Source organism: Gracilinanus agilis, chromosome 2, assembly GCF_016433145.1.
Source record: "Gracilinanus agilis isolate LMUSP501 chromosome 2, AgileGrace, whole genome shotgun sequence".
NCBI classification, from domain to species: Eukaryota; Metazoa; Chordata; class Mammalia; order Didelphimorphia; family Didelphidae; genus Gracilinanus; species Gracilinanus agilis.
In genome coordinates, this window is record NC_058131.1 from 2,009,979 (window position 1) to 2,027,601 (window position 17,623).

At 49.5% G+C, this 17,623-nt stretch overlaps 1 protein-coding gene across 1 annotated transcript in view; it reads left to right on the forward strand.

Annotated features, from left to right (window-relative positions):
• The window catches only part of PUM2 (pumilio RNA binding family member 2), a 71,633-nt gene that overhangs the window by 34,487 nt on the left and 19,523 nt on the right, over positions 1-17,623 (forward strand). Inside the window, exons 8-12 of the mRNA XM_044663002.1 lie at positions 3,998-4,117; positions 5,052-5,197; positions 7,346-7,511; positions 8,019-8,162; positions 8,250-8,546. Coding sequence (XP_044518937.1) covers positions 3,998-4,117; positions 5,052-5,197; positions 7,346-7,511; positions 8,019-8,162; positions 8,250-8,546 — 873 coding nt within the window. The remainder of the gene's footprint in view (positions 1-3,997; positions 4,118-5,051; positions 5,198-7,345; positions 7,512-8,018; positions 8,163-8,249; positions 8,547-17,623) is intronic.

Here is a 17,623-nt window from a genome sequence, read left to right on the forward strand (position 1 = left end):
ATCTATAAAATAGGAATAGTTTGTTATAAAGGTTGAATGAGGTAGTGCATGTTAAGTGCTTTCTAAACTTGAAAAGAATAGCTGTTTGCTGTTACTAAGCAAACAGCGTACACATTTAATTGCAGTCCAACATAGCATGAGGAGCATACACTGTGAGCAACAGGCCCTGGGAATATTGCCTTCTCGAGTCTGTGGCAAAGCACTGACAGGTGTGGGGGAGGAAGGCCATTGTCAGGGAGAGCTGGGAAGGCAACCTGGAGAAGGATGAAGGATGATTGGCCTGGCTATCCCCCTTAAACAGGATAAGGCTACACAGGAAGGAGAGTTCTTCCAGGAAGTGCCCTTAGCCAGGCTCCCAACCTTGGGCCAAGTCCAAGGGAACCATGCGGACAGAAAGAAAGGCTGGCACTGCCTTCAAGTGCCTTATAGTCTGCTAATTCTTTTCTTTTTAATTCATTAATTTTGGCTCCTTGCCTTCCATCTTAGAATGAATACTGATTATCAGTTCCAAAGCTAGGCAATGGGGGTTTAGTGATTTGACCAGGGTCACACAGCTAGGAAAGTGTCCAGGGTCAGATTTGAACCCTGGTCTCCTGTAGACTCTAGCGCTAAAGCCCCCTTCTGATTCTTTGCTTTTCTCAAATAAAAACCTACCTTTTTTCTTCTCACATTTCCACGTCATTCTGGCCTCTTGGTTCCTATCTGGTTGGGGAGAGAGAGAGAGCCACATTTCCCTAGAAGTCCCTTGGAATTGGAGCGTGTCATTGTGTTCTTAAGACTTCTTTAGCTTTCTCATTGGGTTTTTCTTGCTAGTGTTGTGTCTGTTGTTTTCCTGGATCTGCACATAGATCCTCCCAGGTTTCTCTGAAGCCTTCTGTTTGTCCTGGCACAGTTGTATTCCATCACAGTCCTTTCCCCTTGATTCCTACTTCTTTGCCACCACAAAGAGATCCTGTCGATATTTTTGCCCCCTTTTCCTTCTGTCTTGGATCTCTTTGCATGTGGTGGTTTTGCATGGTTTGCTAGTCCTGCTTCCAAGTTGTTCTCCAGAATGGTGCCCCACCAGCTGGCCAGCCTGTTTTCCTCCCACATTCTAGGTGCCTGGAGAGAGCCCGATGGGAGGGCTGTTAGGAGTGAGCATGGCTGGAAAGCAGAGTTTGGGGGCCTCGGTCAGGGGAGGGGACACAAAGGCACGTGTGCCCACGTTGTGCCCTAGTTTTGAAGGAGCGGCCTCCTCCTCTCTGCCTAGTGGACAAGGCTAAGCTTTTCTTTCAGAGGTCACTTTAAAGGCCACCTTCTTTCTGGTCTGACCTGTGTACCCACACCACCTCCTTTATCCCCCTCATATATACACACCCATAGCTGGGCTGGTTTTTAAGTGGACCATTGTATGCACGTGGTGTTGGGTCTAAAAGAAATGTGAGAAAAGACAAAACTATCCTTTTCATAGCCTTGAAGTTGGGCCAGACTCTGGCCAAACATTTCTCTTTGGATCCTTAAAACCTCCCTAGGAGGAATGAGCAGAGCTGAGGTGACTTGCCCACCTCCTGTCTGTGGCCAGATTGGAACCCACGTTTCACTAATTCCAGGTCTAGCAGTTCTCTTGCCGTAGTTCCCCCCAAGGCCTTTTATCTGGCACGCAGGAGGCACTTACTAAATGCTCGTTGGCCGATTCTGACCCAAGTTGCCCTTATCTCCAGTCTTGGCCTCACACATAGTTCAGGAGTGGATGGTCATCGGTGCCGTGCAATGTCCATCAAGCCCTCCTAAGCCTGTGGCCTCGGAATCTCTAGGTCAGAGCAGCTGCGACCAGATAACAGAGTTCCCCGACATGTTGGCTGGTGACACTGTGGAATATTTCCCCTTCGTCCTCACATGATTACCGTGGACATTGAGGTTCTGGAAGCTTCTTCCTCTTCACAGCTGCTCACCCCCACCAAAAGCCCCCGTATGAGGGAGAGTCTCTGGGCCGGCCTGAAGACGACCTTTTTCCAGTTTTCATTAGGCTGAGAACACCTGCCAGGGGCTTAGAGAAACTGCCTGGTGCTAGGTTCACTGCTGGGAGATGAGGCCTTTGCAGATTGCTTAATAAATGCCCTCCTGATGAAGATGACTGGGAAACTGTCAGAGATTGTGAGGCCTTCTGGGCCACTGGAGGCAGTGTGTCTGGACCCTATTCACAAGTGACCATGAGGAGTAATGACCTGGTGGGCCCTGCTGTGTTAGAGGGTGGATCCTGGGGGCTGTGATGGGGCTCTCTGAGGGCTCAATGAGGCCATCTTGGGAAGGAGTGCAGTGGCCATTGGAAGGTTGGCCCTAAGGTGCTGGTGTGTCCACATGGAAGGCCACCCTTGTGTCGGCATGGAGGATGCCTGGCTCATTCCGTTTTGCTGCCGCCGCCACTGCCATCCAAGACCTTGTTCCCAGTGTGACCAGGAGCATCCTCTCCCCTACAGCAGCTGTCGGCTGGTTTTCAATGAGATGACCTGCGCGAATGCTCAGTGTACGTGGAGAACCAGCCAGACCATCTTCGGGGTGTCAGAAGGTGTCTGAGGGATGCGGGATGATGAAGGAATAAGAAGATGTTGGCCCAGCACTTCCACTTTCTTCAGAGAGATGCAAAACAAGGTTCTCACCTGGGACGGTTGGGGGAGGAGGGGAGGCCCTGCAGTTCTGAGCAGGCCTGAAAGGGTTCAGAGGGAGGAGGGTCTAAAAAGATGGCCTTGCTGCCCTGAGGCCGTCATCACTTGGTAGTGGATCCCTTCTGCGTCTGGGGATTTTCTCCAGCTTTGTTCATCACCTGATGAAGCCCTAAGACATCAGGTGGAAGAAAAAAAGAGAAACAAGCATGTTTTAAGGACCTACTGAGCTTTCCAGCTAGGTTCTCATCTCATCCTCCCAACAGCCCTGGAGGGGTTTGTAACATCAAGGACACTGAGGCACCCGGAGGGGAAGTGACTCGACTTGTCCAAGATCTTCCAGCTCAGAAGTGTCAGGGGCCAGACTGGAACCTGGCTCTTCCTGACTCCAGGCTCAGGGCTTTGTCCACTCACTGAGACACCAGCTGTCATTCTGGTGGAAATAATACAAGGCTTAGGTGTTGGGCAGGACCAGTGGCAACAAGGAAAGGGCAAGCCACTTAAGAGGCTGTAACCAAGGGGTCAAGGTGGGGAGGAAGACGAGGGTCATTAGTGGTGGGCTCAAGGAATTGGAGGTCATGCTGATGAACAACAGAGTTTGGGTTTGGGAGACAAAGGGAGGGAGCAGTGGAAACAGATGGGCATCAGCTAAGGGGATTTCAGGGTTAATGATCATAGATGTGATTGCCAACCTCTGGGAGTAGTTGATGAGGGCTAGAGGAATCTGGCCTGGGGGCACAAGTAAGTCGAGGCACTGGGTGATGAGGGGGGAACGGTGTTCTTGATACTCCCTAGCATAAGGACAGGTGTTGGAGAGGAAGGCAAGATGAAGGCAGACAGTGAACATGGGGAGGAAAGCAGGAGAGTGCTGCCTTGGAAGCTTGGCAGGTGTATGGGGGGGGAGGTCGGAGGGGGAGGTACGGCTAATTAAGGAGTGGTGGTTGAACAGAGAGAATCTGGAGGATGCCCATTCCCCTGCCACTGACTCCTCAGTGCCTCTGGCTCCCCAGGTGCCAAAGGGGTGAGACTGAGCCCATTTCTCTCCCCTAAGCCAGACTCGGGGCATTTCCCTCTTTTGGGGAGTGCTGTCTGGAGGGGATCCCTTTTTATTTCTCAAATATTGTAGGATGAGCTTTCCAGAACTCTGCTAGAGTCTTTAGAGACAGCTGGGCTTGGAGTCAGGAACCCCCAAGTTCAGATCCGGCTTCAAACACTTTGGGGGCCATGATAGCGCCTACCTCCCTGGGGAATGTGAGGATCGGCTTCCTCCTTCCTCCCTCCCTCTCCATTGTGTTGTGTCTAGCATGATCTGGCCTCTTGGAAACGAGTCTCATCATTCGCTCTCCTTTCTTCTCCAGCCGGCGTCTTCTCCGCAGGCCTTGCTCCAGCTGCTTTTGTGCCAAACCCCTACATTATTAGTGCTGCCCCCCCTGGCACTGACCCTTACACCGCAGCAGGCTTGGCAGCGACCCTAGCAGGTAAGGAGCCCCCAGCCTGTGACAATCGAGTCTGTTCTGTCTGGCATGTGCTGGGGGGAGTTTGTGGGTGCTGAGTCAGGCAGGTGCTTTGGAGAAGGAGAACCAGTGGATCTGTTCGGCCTTCTGGACAGATGGCTGACTACCCTTTCTTAGAAACTGTGGTATCCTTTGGAACTAGCTGTACCGCGGCTGGATTTAAGCACCTACTGTATACAGGTCACAAGTCCTGTTAGCCTTTCAGTCGCTCATTGGATTCCTCCTCCAGCCCAGTTCTAAAGCCAAGTTTCCTCAGTGTTGAGTGTTCTACTCTTCACCATTTGATTTTTATTCATCTCACTTTTCTGATCGTGCAAGGAAAGCTCTCTTTAGTTTTCCCCAGAGCTAATTCGGTGTTGATTGATAAGTCGATTGAAGCAGTTGGCCCAAATGTCCCAAATAGGATGAGGGGAGAATTGGAGATAGAATGCAGCTTTGATGAGGCCAGCAAGCCGTCTTGGCAGCACACCTCTTTGTACAAGCGTCGCTCTTATTTAATGTGGGCAGATTTGACATAACGGGCTGGCCGGGGCCTTGGTTCTCCAGGCTGGAACATGACAGGGTTGGCCCAGATGGTATCTGGCCTCCCTTTGCACTCTAAGCCCTCGGATCCCAGGACGGAGGAAAACAGTCCCCCCTCCCAGGGTTTCTGTCCCTTTCCCTGGCGGATTTATTCCGAGTTCTGGCGGCTCGTTCTCCCCCCCTTCTCCTTAGTGTCCAGCAGAATGGAAAGAGGAGTTTGACCTGAAGAGTGTGTTTGGCACTTGGGGGGATTTTGGGGTGTAGGAATGGCCTTGATTCTTTGGGATGTCTCCAATGTAGTCTTTGTGGAGAATTGGTCATGTGCAGTGTTTGCGAGCCAGCATGGATTAACCCTTCCTTCCCCTGTTTTGGCTAGGTCCCGCCATGGTCCCTCCCCAGTATTATGGCATGCCCTGGGGGGTGTATCCAGCGAATTTATTCCAGCAGCAAGCTGCAGCTGCCGCCACAAGCGCAGCCAGTCAGCAGGCTGCATCCCAGGCGCCACCTCCCGGACAGCAACAGGTAAGTGCCTTGCCTGAGCCCCGAGCCTTCATTCTGACTAGTGGGTGATGACCAGACTGACCGATAGATGATTCTATGACTCAAAGCCAGGCCAGGTTTCTTTTTCCTTTAACCCCTCACCTTACTGTGTATTGGCTCCAAGGCAGAAGAGTGGTAAGGGCTAGGTGATGGGGGTTAAGTGACTTGCCCAGGGTCACACAGCTGGGAAGTGTGTGAGACCACATTTGAACCCAGGATCTCCTGTCTCTAGGCCTGGCTCTATCCACTGAGCCATCCAGTTGTCCCCAAGCTAGGACGATTTTCAACTGTGGATTATGTATTATTTTTGTATTATTTTATTTTTCCAATTACATGTAACTAACAATATCCAACATAGATTTTCCAAAATTATAAGATCCAAATTGTCTCTCCCAGAGATGGTAAGTGATTTGATCTGGGTTATACATGTATTATCATGTGAAACTTTGTATTGGTCATGGTTGTAAGCGAATAGTCATAGGAACCTCAACCCCACAATAAACTAAAGTGAGAAAACGTCTCCATGGGAAGTCCTTTCTCTGGTGGCGGCTCGCAGTCTCTGTTGTCACTCCTTCAGATCTGTCCTGGGTCACCTTATTGCCGAGCGTAGCTGTTACTGTGTACAAAGCTCTCCCGGCTCTGTTCGCCTCTCTGCATCATCCGCTGAAGGTTATTAAAGAAGACTAAAAGGAAGAGGGAATGTTTTTTAGCAGCAGTCGGCTTTTATAGAGAGCCAGCCCTGGAGATGGGAGGTCTTGGCTTCCAGCGTGGCTAGGTGACTGTGGGCAAGTCACTTAACCCTTTTCCCTCTTCTGCGTTGGAACTGAGACTTAGGATTAGTTCTAACATAGATGGTAAAGGGTTTGTTTGGTTTTTGTTTGGTTTTGTTTTAAGCAAAAACCCACTTGGCTTTTACTTTCTTAGCTTTGAGCTTCGTCTTAAAAAAATAAGCATTCTGTCCACAGGGACCGTGAGGCCTAAACTCCTGTTGGTAACAGAGGCTTCCTAATGAAGCCACTGCATTTGCCAGCCAATTCGTACCTTTTAAGAACAGAAAAATGCCCGCGAGTGCAGTTTCTTTAACATGTTTCTTAACATGTCAAACATTTAAACTTGAACAGTTTCTTAACATGGCCTGGTAGAACATTCCTAGTAACAGAGTGCTTCCCGTGATGGTCACTGTGTGCTTGTCACTACAACAACAGGCCCCGTGTTAATGGGGAACAAGTCAGTGAGGTGGTGGGTACTTCCATAGGCTTAAGGCCTCTTATAAACCCACGACCTGTTGAGAAAACTTGTGGTGTTTCTCCACTTCCTAGTGGCTGCCAGGCTGTCCTCCCAGGAGCTTCTAGTTGTGCGGAGTCCCCCATCTAGGCCTTTTCTTTGTTCTCTGGCTTACTTAGTATTCCTAATCAGCCCGTTTCTCATTTGTCTTGTTTTGTTCTCAAAGGAGCCCACTTGGGTCTCCACACCTGGAGTCTTCCTGGGCACCAAGGAACCCTTTACGCCCAGCTCCCCCTTCTAGCTGTTTCATTGTCACATCAGCTGCATTTTAAAACGTGGCCATTCGTTCTGAATGGTCTGGTTCTCGGAGTTTGTTCTGCCTTCGTCCAAATGGACACATTTGCGCCTAATCTGGAACCTCAGTAGAACTGAAAAATGAAGAGATTTGGGGAACAAGAGTGCAGGAAGTTATTTATTCCTTGAGATGCCTCAGGTTTGCTTGGCAAATTCCGACTTGATTATGAGAATTCGAATTACTTTTGTAATTTAAAGGAAGGAAGTTGTTTTTCTAATGCAACTTGGGATCAAGGCAAGAAACTGAAAGTTAAACGCCTGTGTTGGTGAAATGATGCAAAATCACGTTTCAGTATTGGGGGAACAGTTTTGGACTGGAGGTCATTCACTCCATTAAAGCTGGAGAAGCTGAACCTTTGTGACGGAGTCTGTCAGCTCCTGCAGCTCCGAGAGCCAGACTCGGGCCTTTCCTACATATTTGATTCGGGGCCAGGCCTTTGCTTTCATTCCCTTGATGTTTGTAAAGTTGTAAAATCGTGAGGTGACTCGTCCACCGTGACTCAAATTCCTGATTTTGTTTTGTCAGGTGATTTGTTGGTCTCTCTTTCACAGGTTCTCCGGGCTGGAGCCAGTCAGCGCCCTCTCACTCCTAACCAGACTCAGCAGGGGCAGCCAGCAGAATCCCTTGCCGCTGCCGCTGCCGCTGCCGCCGCCGCTGCCGCTGCCGCTGCCAATCCCGCTCTGGCTTTTGGGCAGGGTCTTGCCACTGGTATGCCAGGTATACAGTTGGCCATGACCTAGGACCTTACTGTCCCTCTGGGCTGCAGTCATTCCCCAAGGCTTTCTCTTGGTTCCTCTCCCCATTTGCTGATGAATCCGAGGTGCCAGAGTGTGTCCCATGGCCTGTTTTGGTTCCAGGCCCAATCCCATTTGGGTTGTGGACCTTTGGAATCCTGGGTTTTGACAGACAACCTTGTACTTCTTTCATTCAGATTAAAGCTTAGTAGTAAATACAATTAAGCTGTAGTTGAATAGATTTTTCACATCTAGTAGGCGGCCTGTGAATGGGAAGGCAGGAATACAAGGACATGCTGGTTTCTTCTATAGAAAAAGGAGAGTGGGTGGAGGATGCTGGGTTTGTAGACAGACTCATGATGGTGGAGTGAAGTTTTCCCCTTTGGGGATTGCTTGGCTTCCTTTGAATTGCCATGCCACTTCCCAGTTTGGTGCTTTCTCATGAGAGAAACCCTGTTGAACATGTCCCTTTGTCTCTCCCAACCTCTAGGCTACCAAGTCCTTGCCCCAACCGCCTACTATGACCAGACCGGTGCCTTAGTGGTGGGCCCTGGAGCAAGAACGGGCCTGGGCGCCCCAGTCCGCCTCGTGGCCTCCACACCTGTTCTCATTAGCTCGGCAGCAGCCCAGGCTGGTAAGTTGGGAGGACGGAGGCTTTCTTCTTAGAGGCAGGTCTCTTTGCGGCTCCTTGAGCAGTGGATTCCTCACTTGTGTCTTGTAGCAGCCGCAGCTTCTGCCGGAGGGACCGCCAACAGCCTGACGGGAGCCACCAATGGACTCTTCCGGCCTCTCGGCACCCAGCCGCCGCCGCCGCCACCTCAGCAGCCTCCTCCTCAGCCCAGTACAAATCTGCAGTCCAGTTCATTTTATGGGAGCAGCTCTCTAACCAGCACCTCCCAGAGCAGCTCCTTGTTTTCTCATGGTCCAGGCCAGCCTGGAGGCACGTCTCTGGGCTTTGGTAGTGGCAGCTCCTTGGGGGCTGCTCTGGGCTCTGCTCTTGGTGGCTTTGGCTCATCTGGTAAGTGTCCTTTATGATGGCCCAAAGCTCCTTTTTAATGGTTAGTTTTCAATGAAAATAGGAATCACGGATCTTCTCTTGATAATTCAACAGAAAGAGAAATAAGGCAGCATTCATTGAGTCTTCTTTCTTAGTTTTATGATAAGAATTTTAATGCATTTCAAGCAACCTCGAGTTCTTCCAAATAGAGTGCTTTTTGTAAAGGGCATTTTCTTGTTTTTAGAAGTTTTTTAGTAAGGTTTTCCAGGGATAATGCATTTTAGACATCTTTGGCTCGCATTCCTTGGAGTGCTGGTCATTCAGCTAATTTTTCTCATGATGACACATGACATGCTCATCCTGGGATTCCTAAGCCTCGGTGGTTTGTGATTGCCTTCATTTTCTCTTAATTGAAATGCAGCGTGGTGTGGTGGCGAACAGTTCTAAACTGAAGCCCCAACACTTTTCAGGAGCCTGCAGCCTTGGACTTCCTAAGCTGATTTTCCTTGGCCTTTTCCCACGAGAACCTTAATGTGTAGGGAAGTTGTCCCTCCATCCCTTGCCTTGATGACCTGCTCTTATTTTTTCGAGCCTCACACAATTTTGGCCCTTGCAGACTTGGCATTCCCCACCTTCTGAAACCTCTGAAGTCATGGCATCCCTGTGGCTGAAGAGCTTGGCCTTGCCTCCTTGCTCAAGCTCACTGCCCTGTCAGGCAAGGTCTGCTCTGCCCAGCAGGTGGTGCTCCAAGGGCCCACTCCCTTCCACGACCGCATGGACCCAATTCAGGCTAAGAAGGGCGGCTCCTGCCCAGGGAAGCAGAGCTGACAAAACGAAGGCTTCGCACCCATAGCGGGCTTTGCCCTTTCCGGGCATGTGCAGGACCATACCTGCCTACTGGCCAGTCTCCAAATGATTGTCATTCAAGCAGAGCATTGATCTGGGTTGGGAGAGAAGCTGTGGCCCCCAACCATCCCTTCTTCCTTGGCCCATTTCTTCAGGAATGGGAGTCAGTCACTACCTCGAGCAGTTGCTGGCAGTCTAAAAAACTCCATTGTCAGCCTCTTGTGTCATTGAGCTGGGGGAGCCTCCTGGTTTTCTGAGCCAGTTTAAGCAACAGTCACTCAACTGTTTATCATGGGGCTTGAGGGAAAGATTTTCTTCATGCTTTTTCAGTATTTGGTTTGCTTTGACCTTTGGGTGGGGGAAGGAGGGGAATCCTGCTCTGGGTTACTTTCACCCTGGTTTGTGCAAAGAACAAAACCATGAAGCAGCCCTCATTTTGGAAAGAGCTAGCTGCTCTCTCCGGCAGAGACAGCCATTTGTAGTGGAGATGATCGTGGGAACAGTTGCTTTGAACAGTGTCCTCTTAAATGGATTTAGTTGGTCTGACACATCCCTGAACAGCCTTGCCAAGCCCAGCCCCAGCAGAGCTTCTCCTTTCTTTATCCAGAAGCACTTTTAGTTGGCCTCCCTGGAAGAATGGATCATTTTTTTTAGTATTTTTAAAATAGCACATTTTACTATTTCATGGTTATTCGAAATTTGTCCATAAAATATTTCCTGTGTTAATAGCTTTTTAAAAGAAGAAACGTTGCCTGGCAGCAAGGGTGACTAAGTTTTGCCCCCTTTAAGGCTCTTTTTCCTCCCTAAAATTTTATCTTTGGTTGTGCCAGCATGTTAAAATTTCATACTTGTATTTGTTAGCTTAGCTGGCTGTGCAAGCCTGCCTTGTGCTCTGCTCAGTTCTCTTTCCAATCTATGTTCTGTATGTATTCACCCCTCAAAAACTTTCCATGGGAAAGCCAAGTCTTTCTAGAACACATGAAGCTGTCTAGAAAAGAATTGCTCTATTGGTCCGAATATCCAGAAGAGTTTTTGATACCTGGACAGATTTCTAGGCCCCCCTCTAACTGGATTTCCCAGAAGCTGGAGATCTTCTCAGGATCATGGTGAGGCAGGAAACAGTTTAGATCTGCCACATCTGGGGAGGCGTCATGGTACGGAAGATGCCCCACCTCGCCCATAGTCACAGTTTGGCCGTCCCTACTGGGGCCAGTGCTTAGCTCAGCAGCACCATGTGGGAATTGAATCCAGATTTCATGGCCATAAGGAGCAGTGAGAGAGGTTAGCTGACATACCGTGGAGAAAGCGAGCTGGGAAAGGGATGGAGGAGAAAACGGGGATGAGCCTGAAAAAGGGAGTCCAGCATAGTTGGGAGGCCATCTTAGGGGTCCCAGGAGAAGGATTAGGTCATTAGACAAGGATATACCTAATGCTTCTGTTTCTGGGAGGATTAGGGCACAAGGAATCATGATTCAAGTTTCAGAAGCCTCTGATATTCGGGCCAATACAAACTTCCCATCAGGTGGCATAGTCTGAAGTCCAAGCCAGATGCCAAAGCAGATGTGCCCTCAGGACACCATTCTTGATTTTTTTTTTTCTGATCACTGTAACTTTTTCCTTTTGTGACTAGAAAAGATTAAATGGGAAGCTCCATAGGCTAGTTTCCTGAGATTAGGAAACTACCCAAATTTAACCTTTTGATATTCAATGGGCCTAGGGCCAAAAAAGAACCCCAGGATCAGATGGGGCAGGACTAAGACTTGAGCAAGACCATCCGAAGTCTGACCTGTGACTCCTTGGGGTGCGCTAGTACCCGCTGGATTTGTTTGTAGAGTAACTGTTGTCTCCCCAATGCTGTTTACCAAGTGATGACTGTGCTCCCTTCTGTTATTGGGGCTCAGAAGTAGTTGGGGAGAGAGGTATTCTCCAGTTACCACTATATGTAATTAGGGTTTTTTTTATTTCTTCTTCAGTTGGCAGTTCTGCAAGTAGTAGTGCCACAAGGAGAGATTCTCTGTCTACTAGCTCTGAACTGTACAAAAGATCTAGTAGCAGCCTAGCTCCTCCCGTAGGGCCGCCATTTTACAATAGTCTGGGATTTTCCTCCTCTCCAAGCCCAATAGGCATGCCTCTGCCAAGCCAAACGCCAGGACATTGTCTTACGCCACCGCCATCACTGTCATCACACGGATCTTCATCCAGTTTGCATTTAGGTAAAAAAACAACCACCCTTTTTATTTGTGTATGTGTGTGTGTGTGTGTGTGTGTGTGTGCGCGTGCGCGCGCGCGCGTGTGGATGTTTATATTGGGGGTAAACAAGTTCATGTTGGATAAGAGATTCAGAATTGCTTTTGCTTCTAGAAATTGTCATAACTTTTTGAAAATGATTCACTTTTTTGTTTCAACTGTGAAATAAGAAGCTGGGAAGAAATCCGGAAACTTCCCTAAGAATTCTAAGAATGGATGTCCAGTCGACTCTGTTGAAAATGTTTCTTGAATTGAGGGGGAGTTGAGGAGGGGTTCTAGAAATCCAGACGGAGTCAAGTCCCTTTTTTTATATCTTCTGTCCTTTGGAAGAAATGTATCTCTGCTTCAGGTTCTTCTGTTTGGGTGTTCTTTTAGATCCCCCAAGAAGCCCAATATTTTCTAGACTGTAGAGGAAAGAGAAAGGAAAAACTTAGCAGAAGTTTTCAAAGTGGATCTGTGTTCCCTTGCCACGTGTCCCCTCTCGGCCTCTAGCTGCCAGAGTGAAGGGACTGAATATGACTGAAGAAGAAACGGGCAGGGGCTTCTGTTTCTGTCCCATGATTATACTCCTTCCTGGGCACACGCCTCCTGCATTTGGCTGTTTCATTAGTTGGAGGCCTGTGAACAGAATATTTGAGATACGTATTTACTCCATTTCTCTTTCAAACAAAGCAAGATGCTTAGTGGACGAATATTCTATTTTTGAACCTAGACTTTGGCTAAAAAATCATTTTGAGTATGTAAACATTTTTTGACTATTCGACTTGGGTACAGAGTTAGAGTTACAATCATAAATGGTCAGTCATTTTGTTCTCTCCCACACGGATGTGCTTGTCCATGTCAACGACACTACAGAATGGAAGAACCACGTGCCTTTATTGATGTAAAATTTTTATAATTTTTATTTGGAAATCCCACATTTCATCCTATCTGTGATCTGCCTCCTTTCGATGGATGCAGCTCGGTCCTCTGAGGTCTTCCTAACTTGCAATTCTTGTAGGGTTTAGATGCTAGAATTGCCTTTGGGTCCTCCTATTCTCAAAGTCAGGCTGGCAAAATCTTGCCAGTGAGGCCTGTCTTCTGATTATTTTAAAATTTATTCTGACCAGTCTTTATCCGGGTACGAAGGGTAACTCATTTATGTTTTTCTCAAAGCCTCATTGATTCTGAAGTGTTCGAGTGAACACATATACCAGAATTAATTGCCTTCCCTCTCCTCGATGAAGTAGTGGTAGAGGCGCCGTATGCCACGGGTTTCTTTTAGTTGAGATGTCTGGCGTGCCGGTGGTCATTCAGCATCTGGGGACAGCATTGAGGAGACGAGCTTGAAAAAACAGGCAGTTCTGGGCTTTGGCTACCAATTGTTTAGCAAACACTTGGTTCATTTCTGTGGAAAAGATCCAGCGTGGACTGGCCAGTTGGGAACAGAATTCCTGTCTGGCCCTCGTTTTGGTATTAGCTTTTTTCCCTCTTAGTTTACTGTTCAGTTAGGATCATTCCCTCTCTGTGAGCTTGGCAGAGGAGCTGGCTGGGGAGCTTCACCAGCAGGACCCAGTGGCTCAGGGTTGGGCTTTCCTTTGGGTGTTCTTGGTCGGTTATGTGTTGCTCATTTTGTGCCTTTTTCTTCCTCCAGTGGTTGTCTAAGGACAGGCTTGGAGAGATGGGATGTGGTTGGCCAACTTGCTTTGGGATTTCACCTGAGAAAGCGTGTTGCTAGAATCAGTTGATCCCCTTTCAGTCCAGCCTAAGGCTGCTTACCACTGAGACAGGGAGGACAGTCAGCCAGTAAAGGGTCTCTCGGGGACACAGGGAGGGGCCACATTGCCCCCAGCGCTGGGTCTGGGATGGACGGTCGAGGGATCCTCTCTGCCACTTTTGGCTTTGCTTCTGGCTCACTCAGCAAAGTTGGACTAAGCCTAAATGGCCATCCTTGGAGGGCAGGTGTGTCTCGAGGTGGCCTGAGAAGCTGGGAGGAGATCAGCTTTTCAGCAAGCTTCCCTGAGGTCTCCCATGTAAGAAATCAGTGACTAGCTTTCCCCTTGGCTCTGCTGAAAATGTTTTTTGAATTGGTGGCGGACTAGAGGAGGAGGGACTGAATGAAAACATGCCAGGTTTTAATGATAAGAATGGAGATGGCCCCCTTTCCTTAGCGCCCCCTGTCACATCCTATCACCGCCCCCAAGTGCACCAGGGGGCGGGGGCGCCCACTTTGGGAATCACTGCTCTAAAGGCACTGGACGGAACAGGGAATTCTTCCAGAGCTAGGAGGGAAATTTGGAAGTTCTCTTCCCTTGCATCTGCGCACAAGCTTATGGAGTGTGGTGCTCTAGAACAGTGTACAGGAGGGGAGAGTACAGTGTGAATTGGGGAAAGCTGGAATTGAGGCCTACAGAAATCTGAGATGATGGTAGGGCTGGGGGAGCCAGAGAGGTGGTGCAAAGGGCTTGTAAACAAACAGTAAGACTGGCCCCCAGCAGTCCATTTCTCTGGAGATCCTCAATCATGGAGGAGGCTCAGGGACTTCCCTGGAAGCAGGAAGCAAGTCGAAGGCATGATTAGAGGTGAAGCCTGGGGTTGCAGGAGCCAGGGCCTCCTGGTTCTGTTTCGGACTCTTGGAGCAGGAAGGCACAGCAGAAGGACTGCCACTCAGCCCTGAAGAAGCTCTAGCCCAGCTCTGGACACCAAGCCCTAAGACAGAAAGGGCTGGGGGCTGCCTGACTTCTGGTGAAGTCAGCTTCTGAAGGCACCAGCCAATGGATTCAGTGATTTTAAAAAATATAAAAAAGTGGTTTAAAATGATCCTCTTTGTATGGGTTGTGCCCCTAGCCTGGGGCAGGAAGGTTAAGGATCCCCCTCCCCCCCCCCCACCTCAGCCCCAACCCCAGGTAGGTAGGGAAGGACATAACAAGAGCTAGGGATATGGGCCCTTCCGTTACGGAGCTCAGTGACTTCAACCCAGTAGGGCTAAAAGAACTATTCCCTCAAGGCCCCACGAGTATCCCAGAGGCTCAGCTGAAGGGCTGTTAGGATTTATGCTGTCGTTCATTTTGTGTGTCACTCCTTGGCCTTCTTGGAGGTTCCTGTAATCTGCCAGTCCCCAGGCTTGGAGCAGTGCCCTTCCTCACCGGGGAGCTTGGGCTGGAAGACCTCTGAAGGGCCCTGCTCTGCCAGGTTTGGACTTCACAGAGATATTTTGGCTTTATAAATAGTTATCTCTTTTTAACCTCTTCCTGTCTCTCTTAGAGTGGACCTTGTGTATTGGTTCTAAGGCAGAACAGCAGTGAGGGCTGTGGGCAATGGGGATGAAGTGGCTTGCCCAGGGTCACCCAGCTAGGAAGTTTCTGAGACCACATTTGAACCCAGGGCCTCCTGTCTCCATGTCTGGCTCTATCCATTGAACTACTTAGCTACCCCAATCGATAGCTTTTGTGAAATAGATCTTTTCTATATAGGGAGGAAGGTGTATCACTTAGTTGCCTGTTGGATTGCATTCTGGATCTAAAATGATTTCCAGGTGGAAATTGGGACAGACAGAACCACTGTGGAAAAGTCTCCCCCTTGGGCTAGCTCTTCCCCTGCCCTTCCCTTCGCCCCACACCTCCCTCTTTAATGGCACCGGGCAGCATCCCGCTCCTGCCCCCTTTTGCATTCTGGTCTCTCTTCCACACTGTCCCTCTCAGACTTCACCCTTTCGCCCTGGCAGCCCTCTGAGCAGCAAGAGTCCCCTCCCTCGGCCTGGAGTACCCTAGTCCTCTCCCATTCTTTTTTCTCCACTCCTCCTCCCAAGCCACTGGAATGCAGCTGGGAAACTGGTCCTTGCTGACTGGCACACCTGGGCTCTGACCAGGGCAAAGGAGTCCTGCAGTTCTTCAGAATTCCTTCCCTGCCCGCCTCTCTCAGCCAAAGGGCTGGTCTTTCCCTTTCCCGACAGAAGCAAGGCCTTGGCCACGAGCTCTGGTCTTGGCCCAGCTTGTGTCTGACAGCGAAGGCCCCTTTCCTCTCCTCCCACTGCTCCCGACCTCGTCACCCAATTGAGACTGCTCTCCCGAGGTGCAGTTCACTCACCAGCCTCGAATTTCTACTTTTGATGCTGATTTTCCAGAACTGCACAATGGATAAAAATCAATTCCTTCTGCCCTAGAGGTGCTTTGCTAGAACTGCCGCAGCCAGAAACAATGCGTGCCAGCTTCCATCCAACCTCGGTGCAGTAAAATTCCAGCCTGACCCCCATTTTAAGGGTGTGAACCAGTCCATCCACCCATTGCCTGAGCCATCCCTTCCCTCCAGTGTGTCCCCCACGGTGCTTCCAGGTCTGATCGGTCACTCCCTTACTTGGTGGTCCCCAGGGAGCTCTAGAATAAAACACAAGGTCTCGTCTCGTTGGACATCAAGACCCTTCCAGCACTTGGCTTTCTGTGCTCTCCTGGCCTTTGATCCTCCACGTGCTGGCCATGCTCTCCCCTGAATCTTTTCCTTTAGTAGAGGCCAAGCACCATCTTTGTGTGAGACTGGGGTGTGACTCCCCCCAAACCGCCCTCCTCAGCTATTGCCTTCTCCCCCACACTACTTTGTTTTTCTTCATTCACTTAGTATGTATGTCCAAGCTGGCTTTTTTTTAAATTCAAAGATATTTTATTTTCCCGACTAGAAGCAATAACCATTTTCTACATATGTTTTCTGAAATTATTAGTTCCAAATTGTCTCCCTTCAGCCTTTTTTCTGCCCTCTTGGAGATGGTAAGCAATTTAATTTCGGTTTTACAAAGCTGAATTCCAGAGTGGTTATTGTTGTAAGAGAACCCTCCTGTAGAACCCAAACCTCCAGAGGAAACTAAACGAGTGTGAAAGATGGGCTGCTCTGGTTCACATCCATCCTATTGCAACGGTTCTCTCTCGGGGGGGTGGGGGGGGGGGGGGGAGGATGGGGAGCGTTCTTCGTCCCGGGTCCCTCAGAATTGTGCACAGAAGGGCAGTTAGTGTGTGCCATGTTCTCCCGGGAATGCGTACCCCACTTGGCATCCGTTCCCCCTGCAGGTCTTTCCAGCTTCCATCCCCCAACGGGTGGCATCCCCTCCATTTATACTAATTGGCTGCCCCCAAAAGGCCTGCTAACAGTATTTTTAGACAAGTTGGTCCTTCCCCCTTTTTTGGATCTCTTTGGGATACAGACCCAGGCATGCTATTTCCGGATCCAAAGGTACACATTGTTTTATAGTCCTTTGGGCCTAGTTCCCGAGTGCCCTCCAGAATAGTGGGATCTTTTCATAGCTGCACCAACAATGCATGAGTGTCCCAGTTGTGCCCCATCCCCTCCCACATTTATCACTTTCCTTTCCTGACCTGTTGGCCAATCTCATAGGTGTGAGGTGGTGCTTCTGTGCTGTTTTCGTTTGCATTTTTCTCAGCAAGAGGGATTTAGAACACTTTTTCATATGATTGTTGATGGCTTCAGTTTCTTCATCTGAAAATTGCTTCTTCATCTCCTTTGACCATTTGTTGGTCTTCTCAGAATGAATGCTGGGTTGGGGAGGGACCTTTTCACAGGGCTGGCCAGGCCGGGCCATGGGGAGTGAGACGGATCGAGGCCTCTCAGTGAAAACTCTTTGTGGCAGTGGGCCTTGCGGAGCTTGGGGGAGCTCAAAGCAGTTTAGACCGTGAATCCGCTCAGCCAGGCTCCCCGGGGGCCTCGGCTCCAAAAGATGTCTTGGCTTTCACCGGTCCCTGGGCCCTACCCAGAAACGGCCCCATTTTGGGCAGCGCCTATGGCAGCCGTGGCCCCCGGCTAAGCATGTGTCCCCTCCTAGCATTTAGGTGGTGTCTCGGCACATACAAGCAGTGAGCTCTTGTGGTCTCACGGTCACCCCAAAAGGTAGGCATGGTTATTTATATTGTAGACCCCAACTTTCCCTCTTGGAATCGACACTTAAGTATTGGTTGCTAGGCAGTGGGGACTAAGGGACTTGCTCAGGGTCATAGCTTTGGAAGTCTTGAGGCCAGATTTGAACC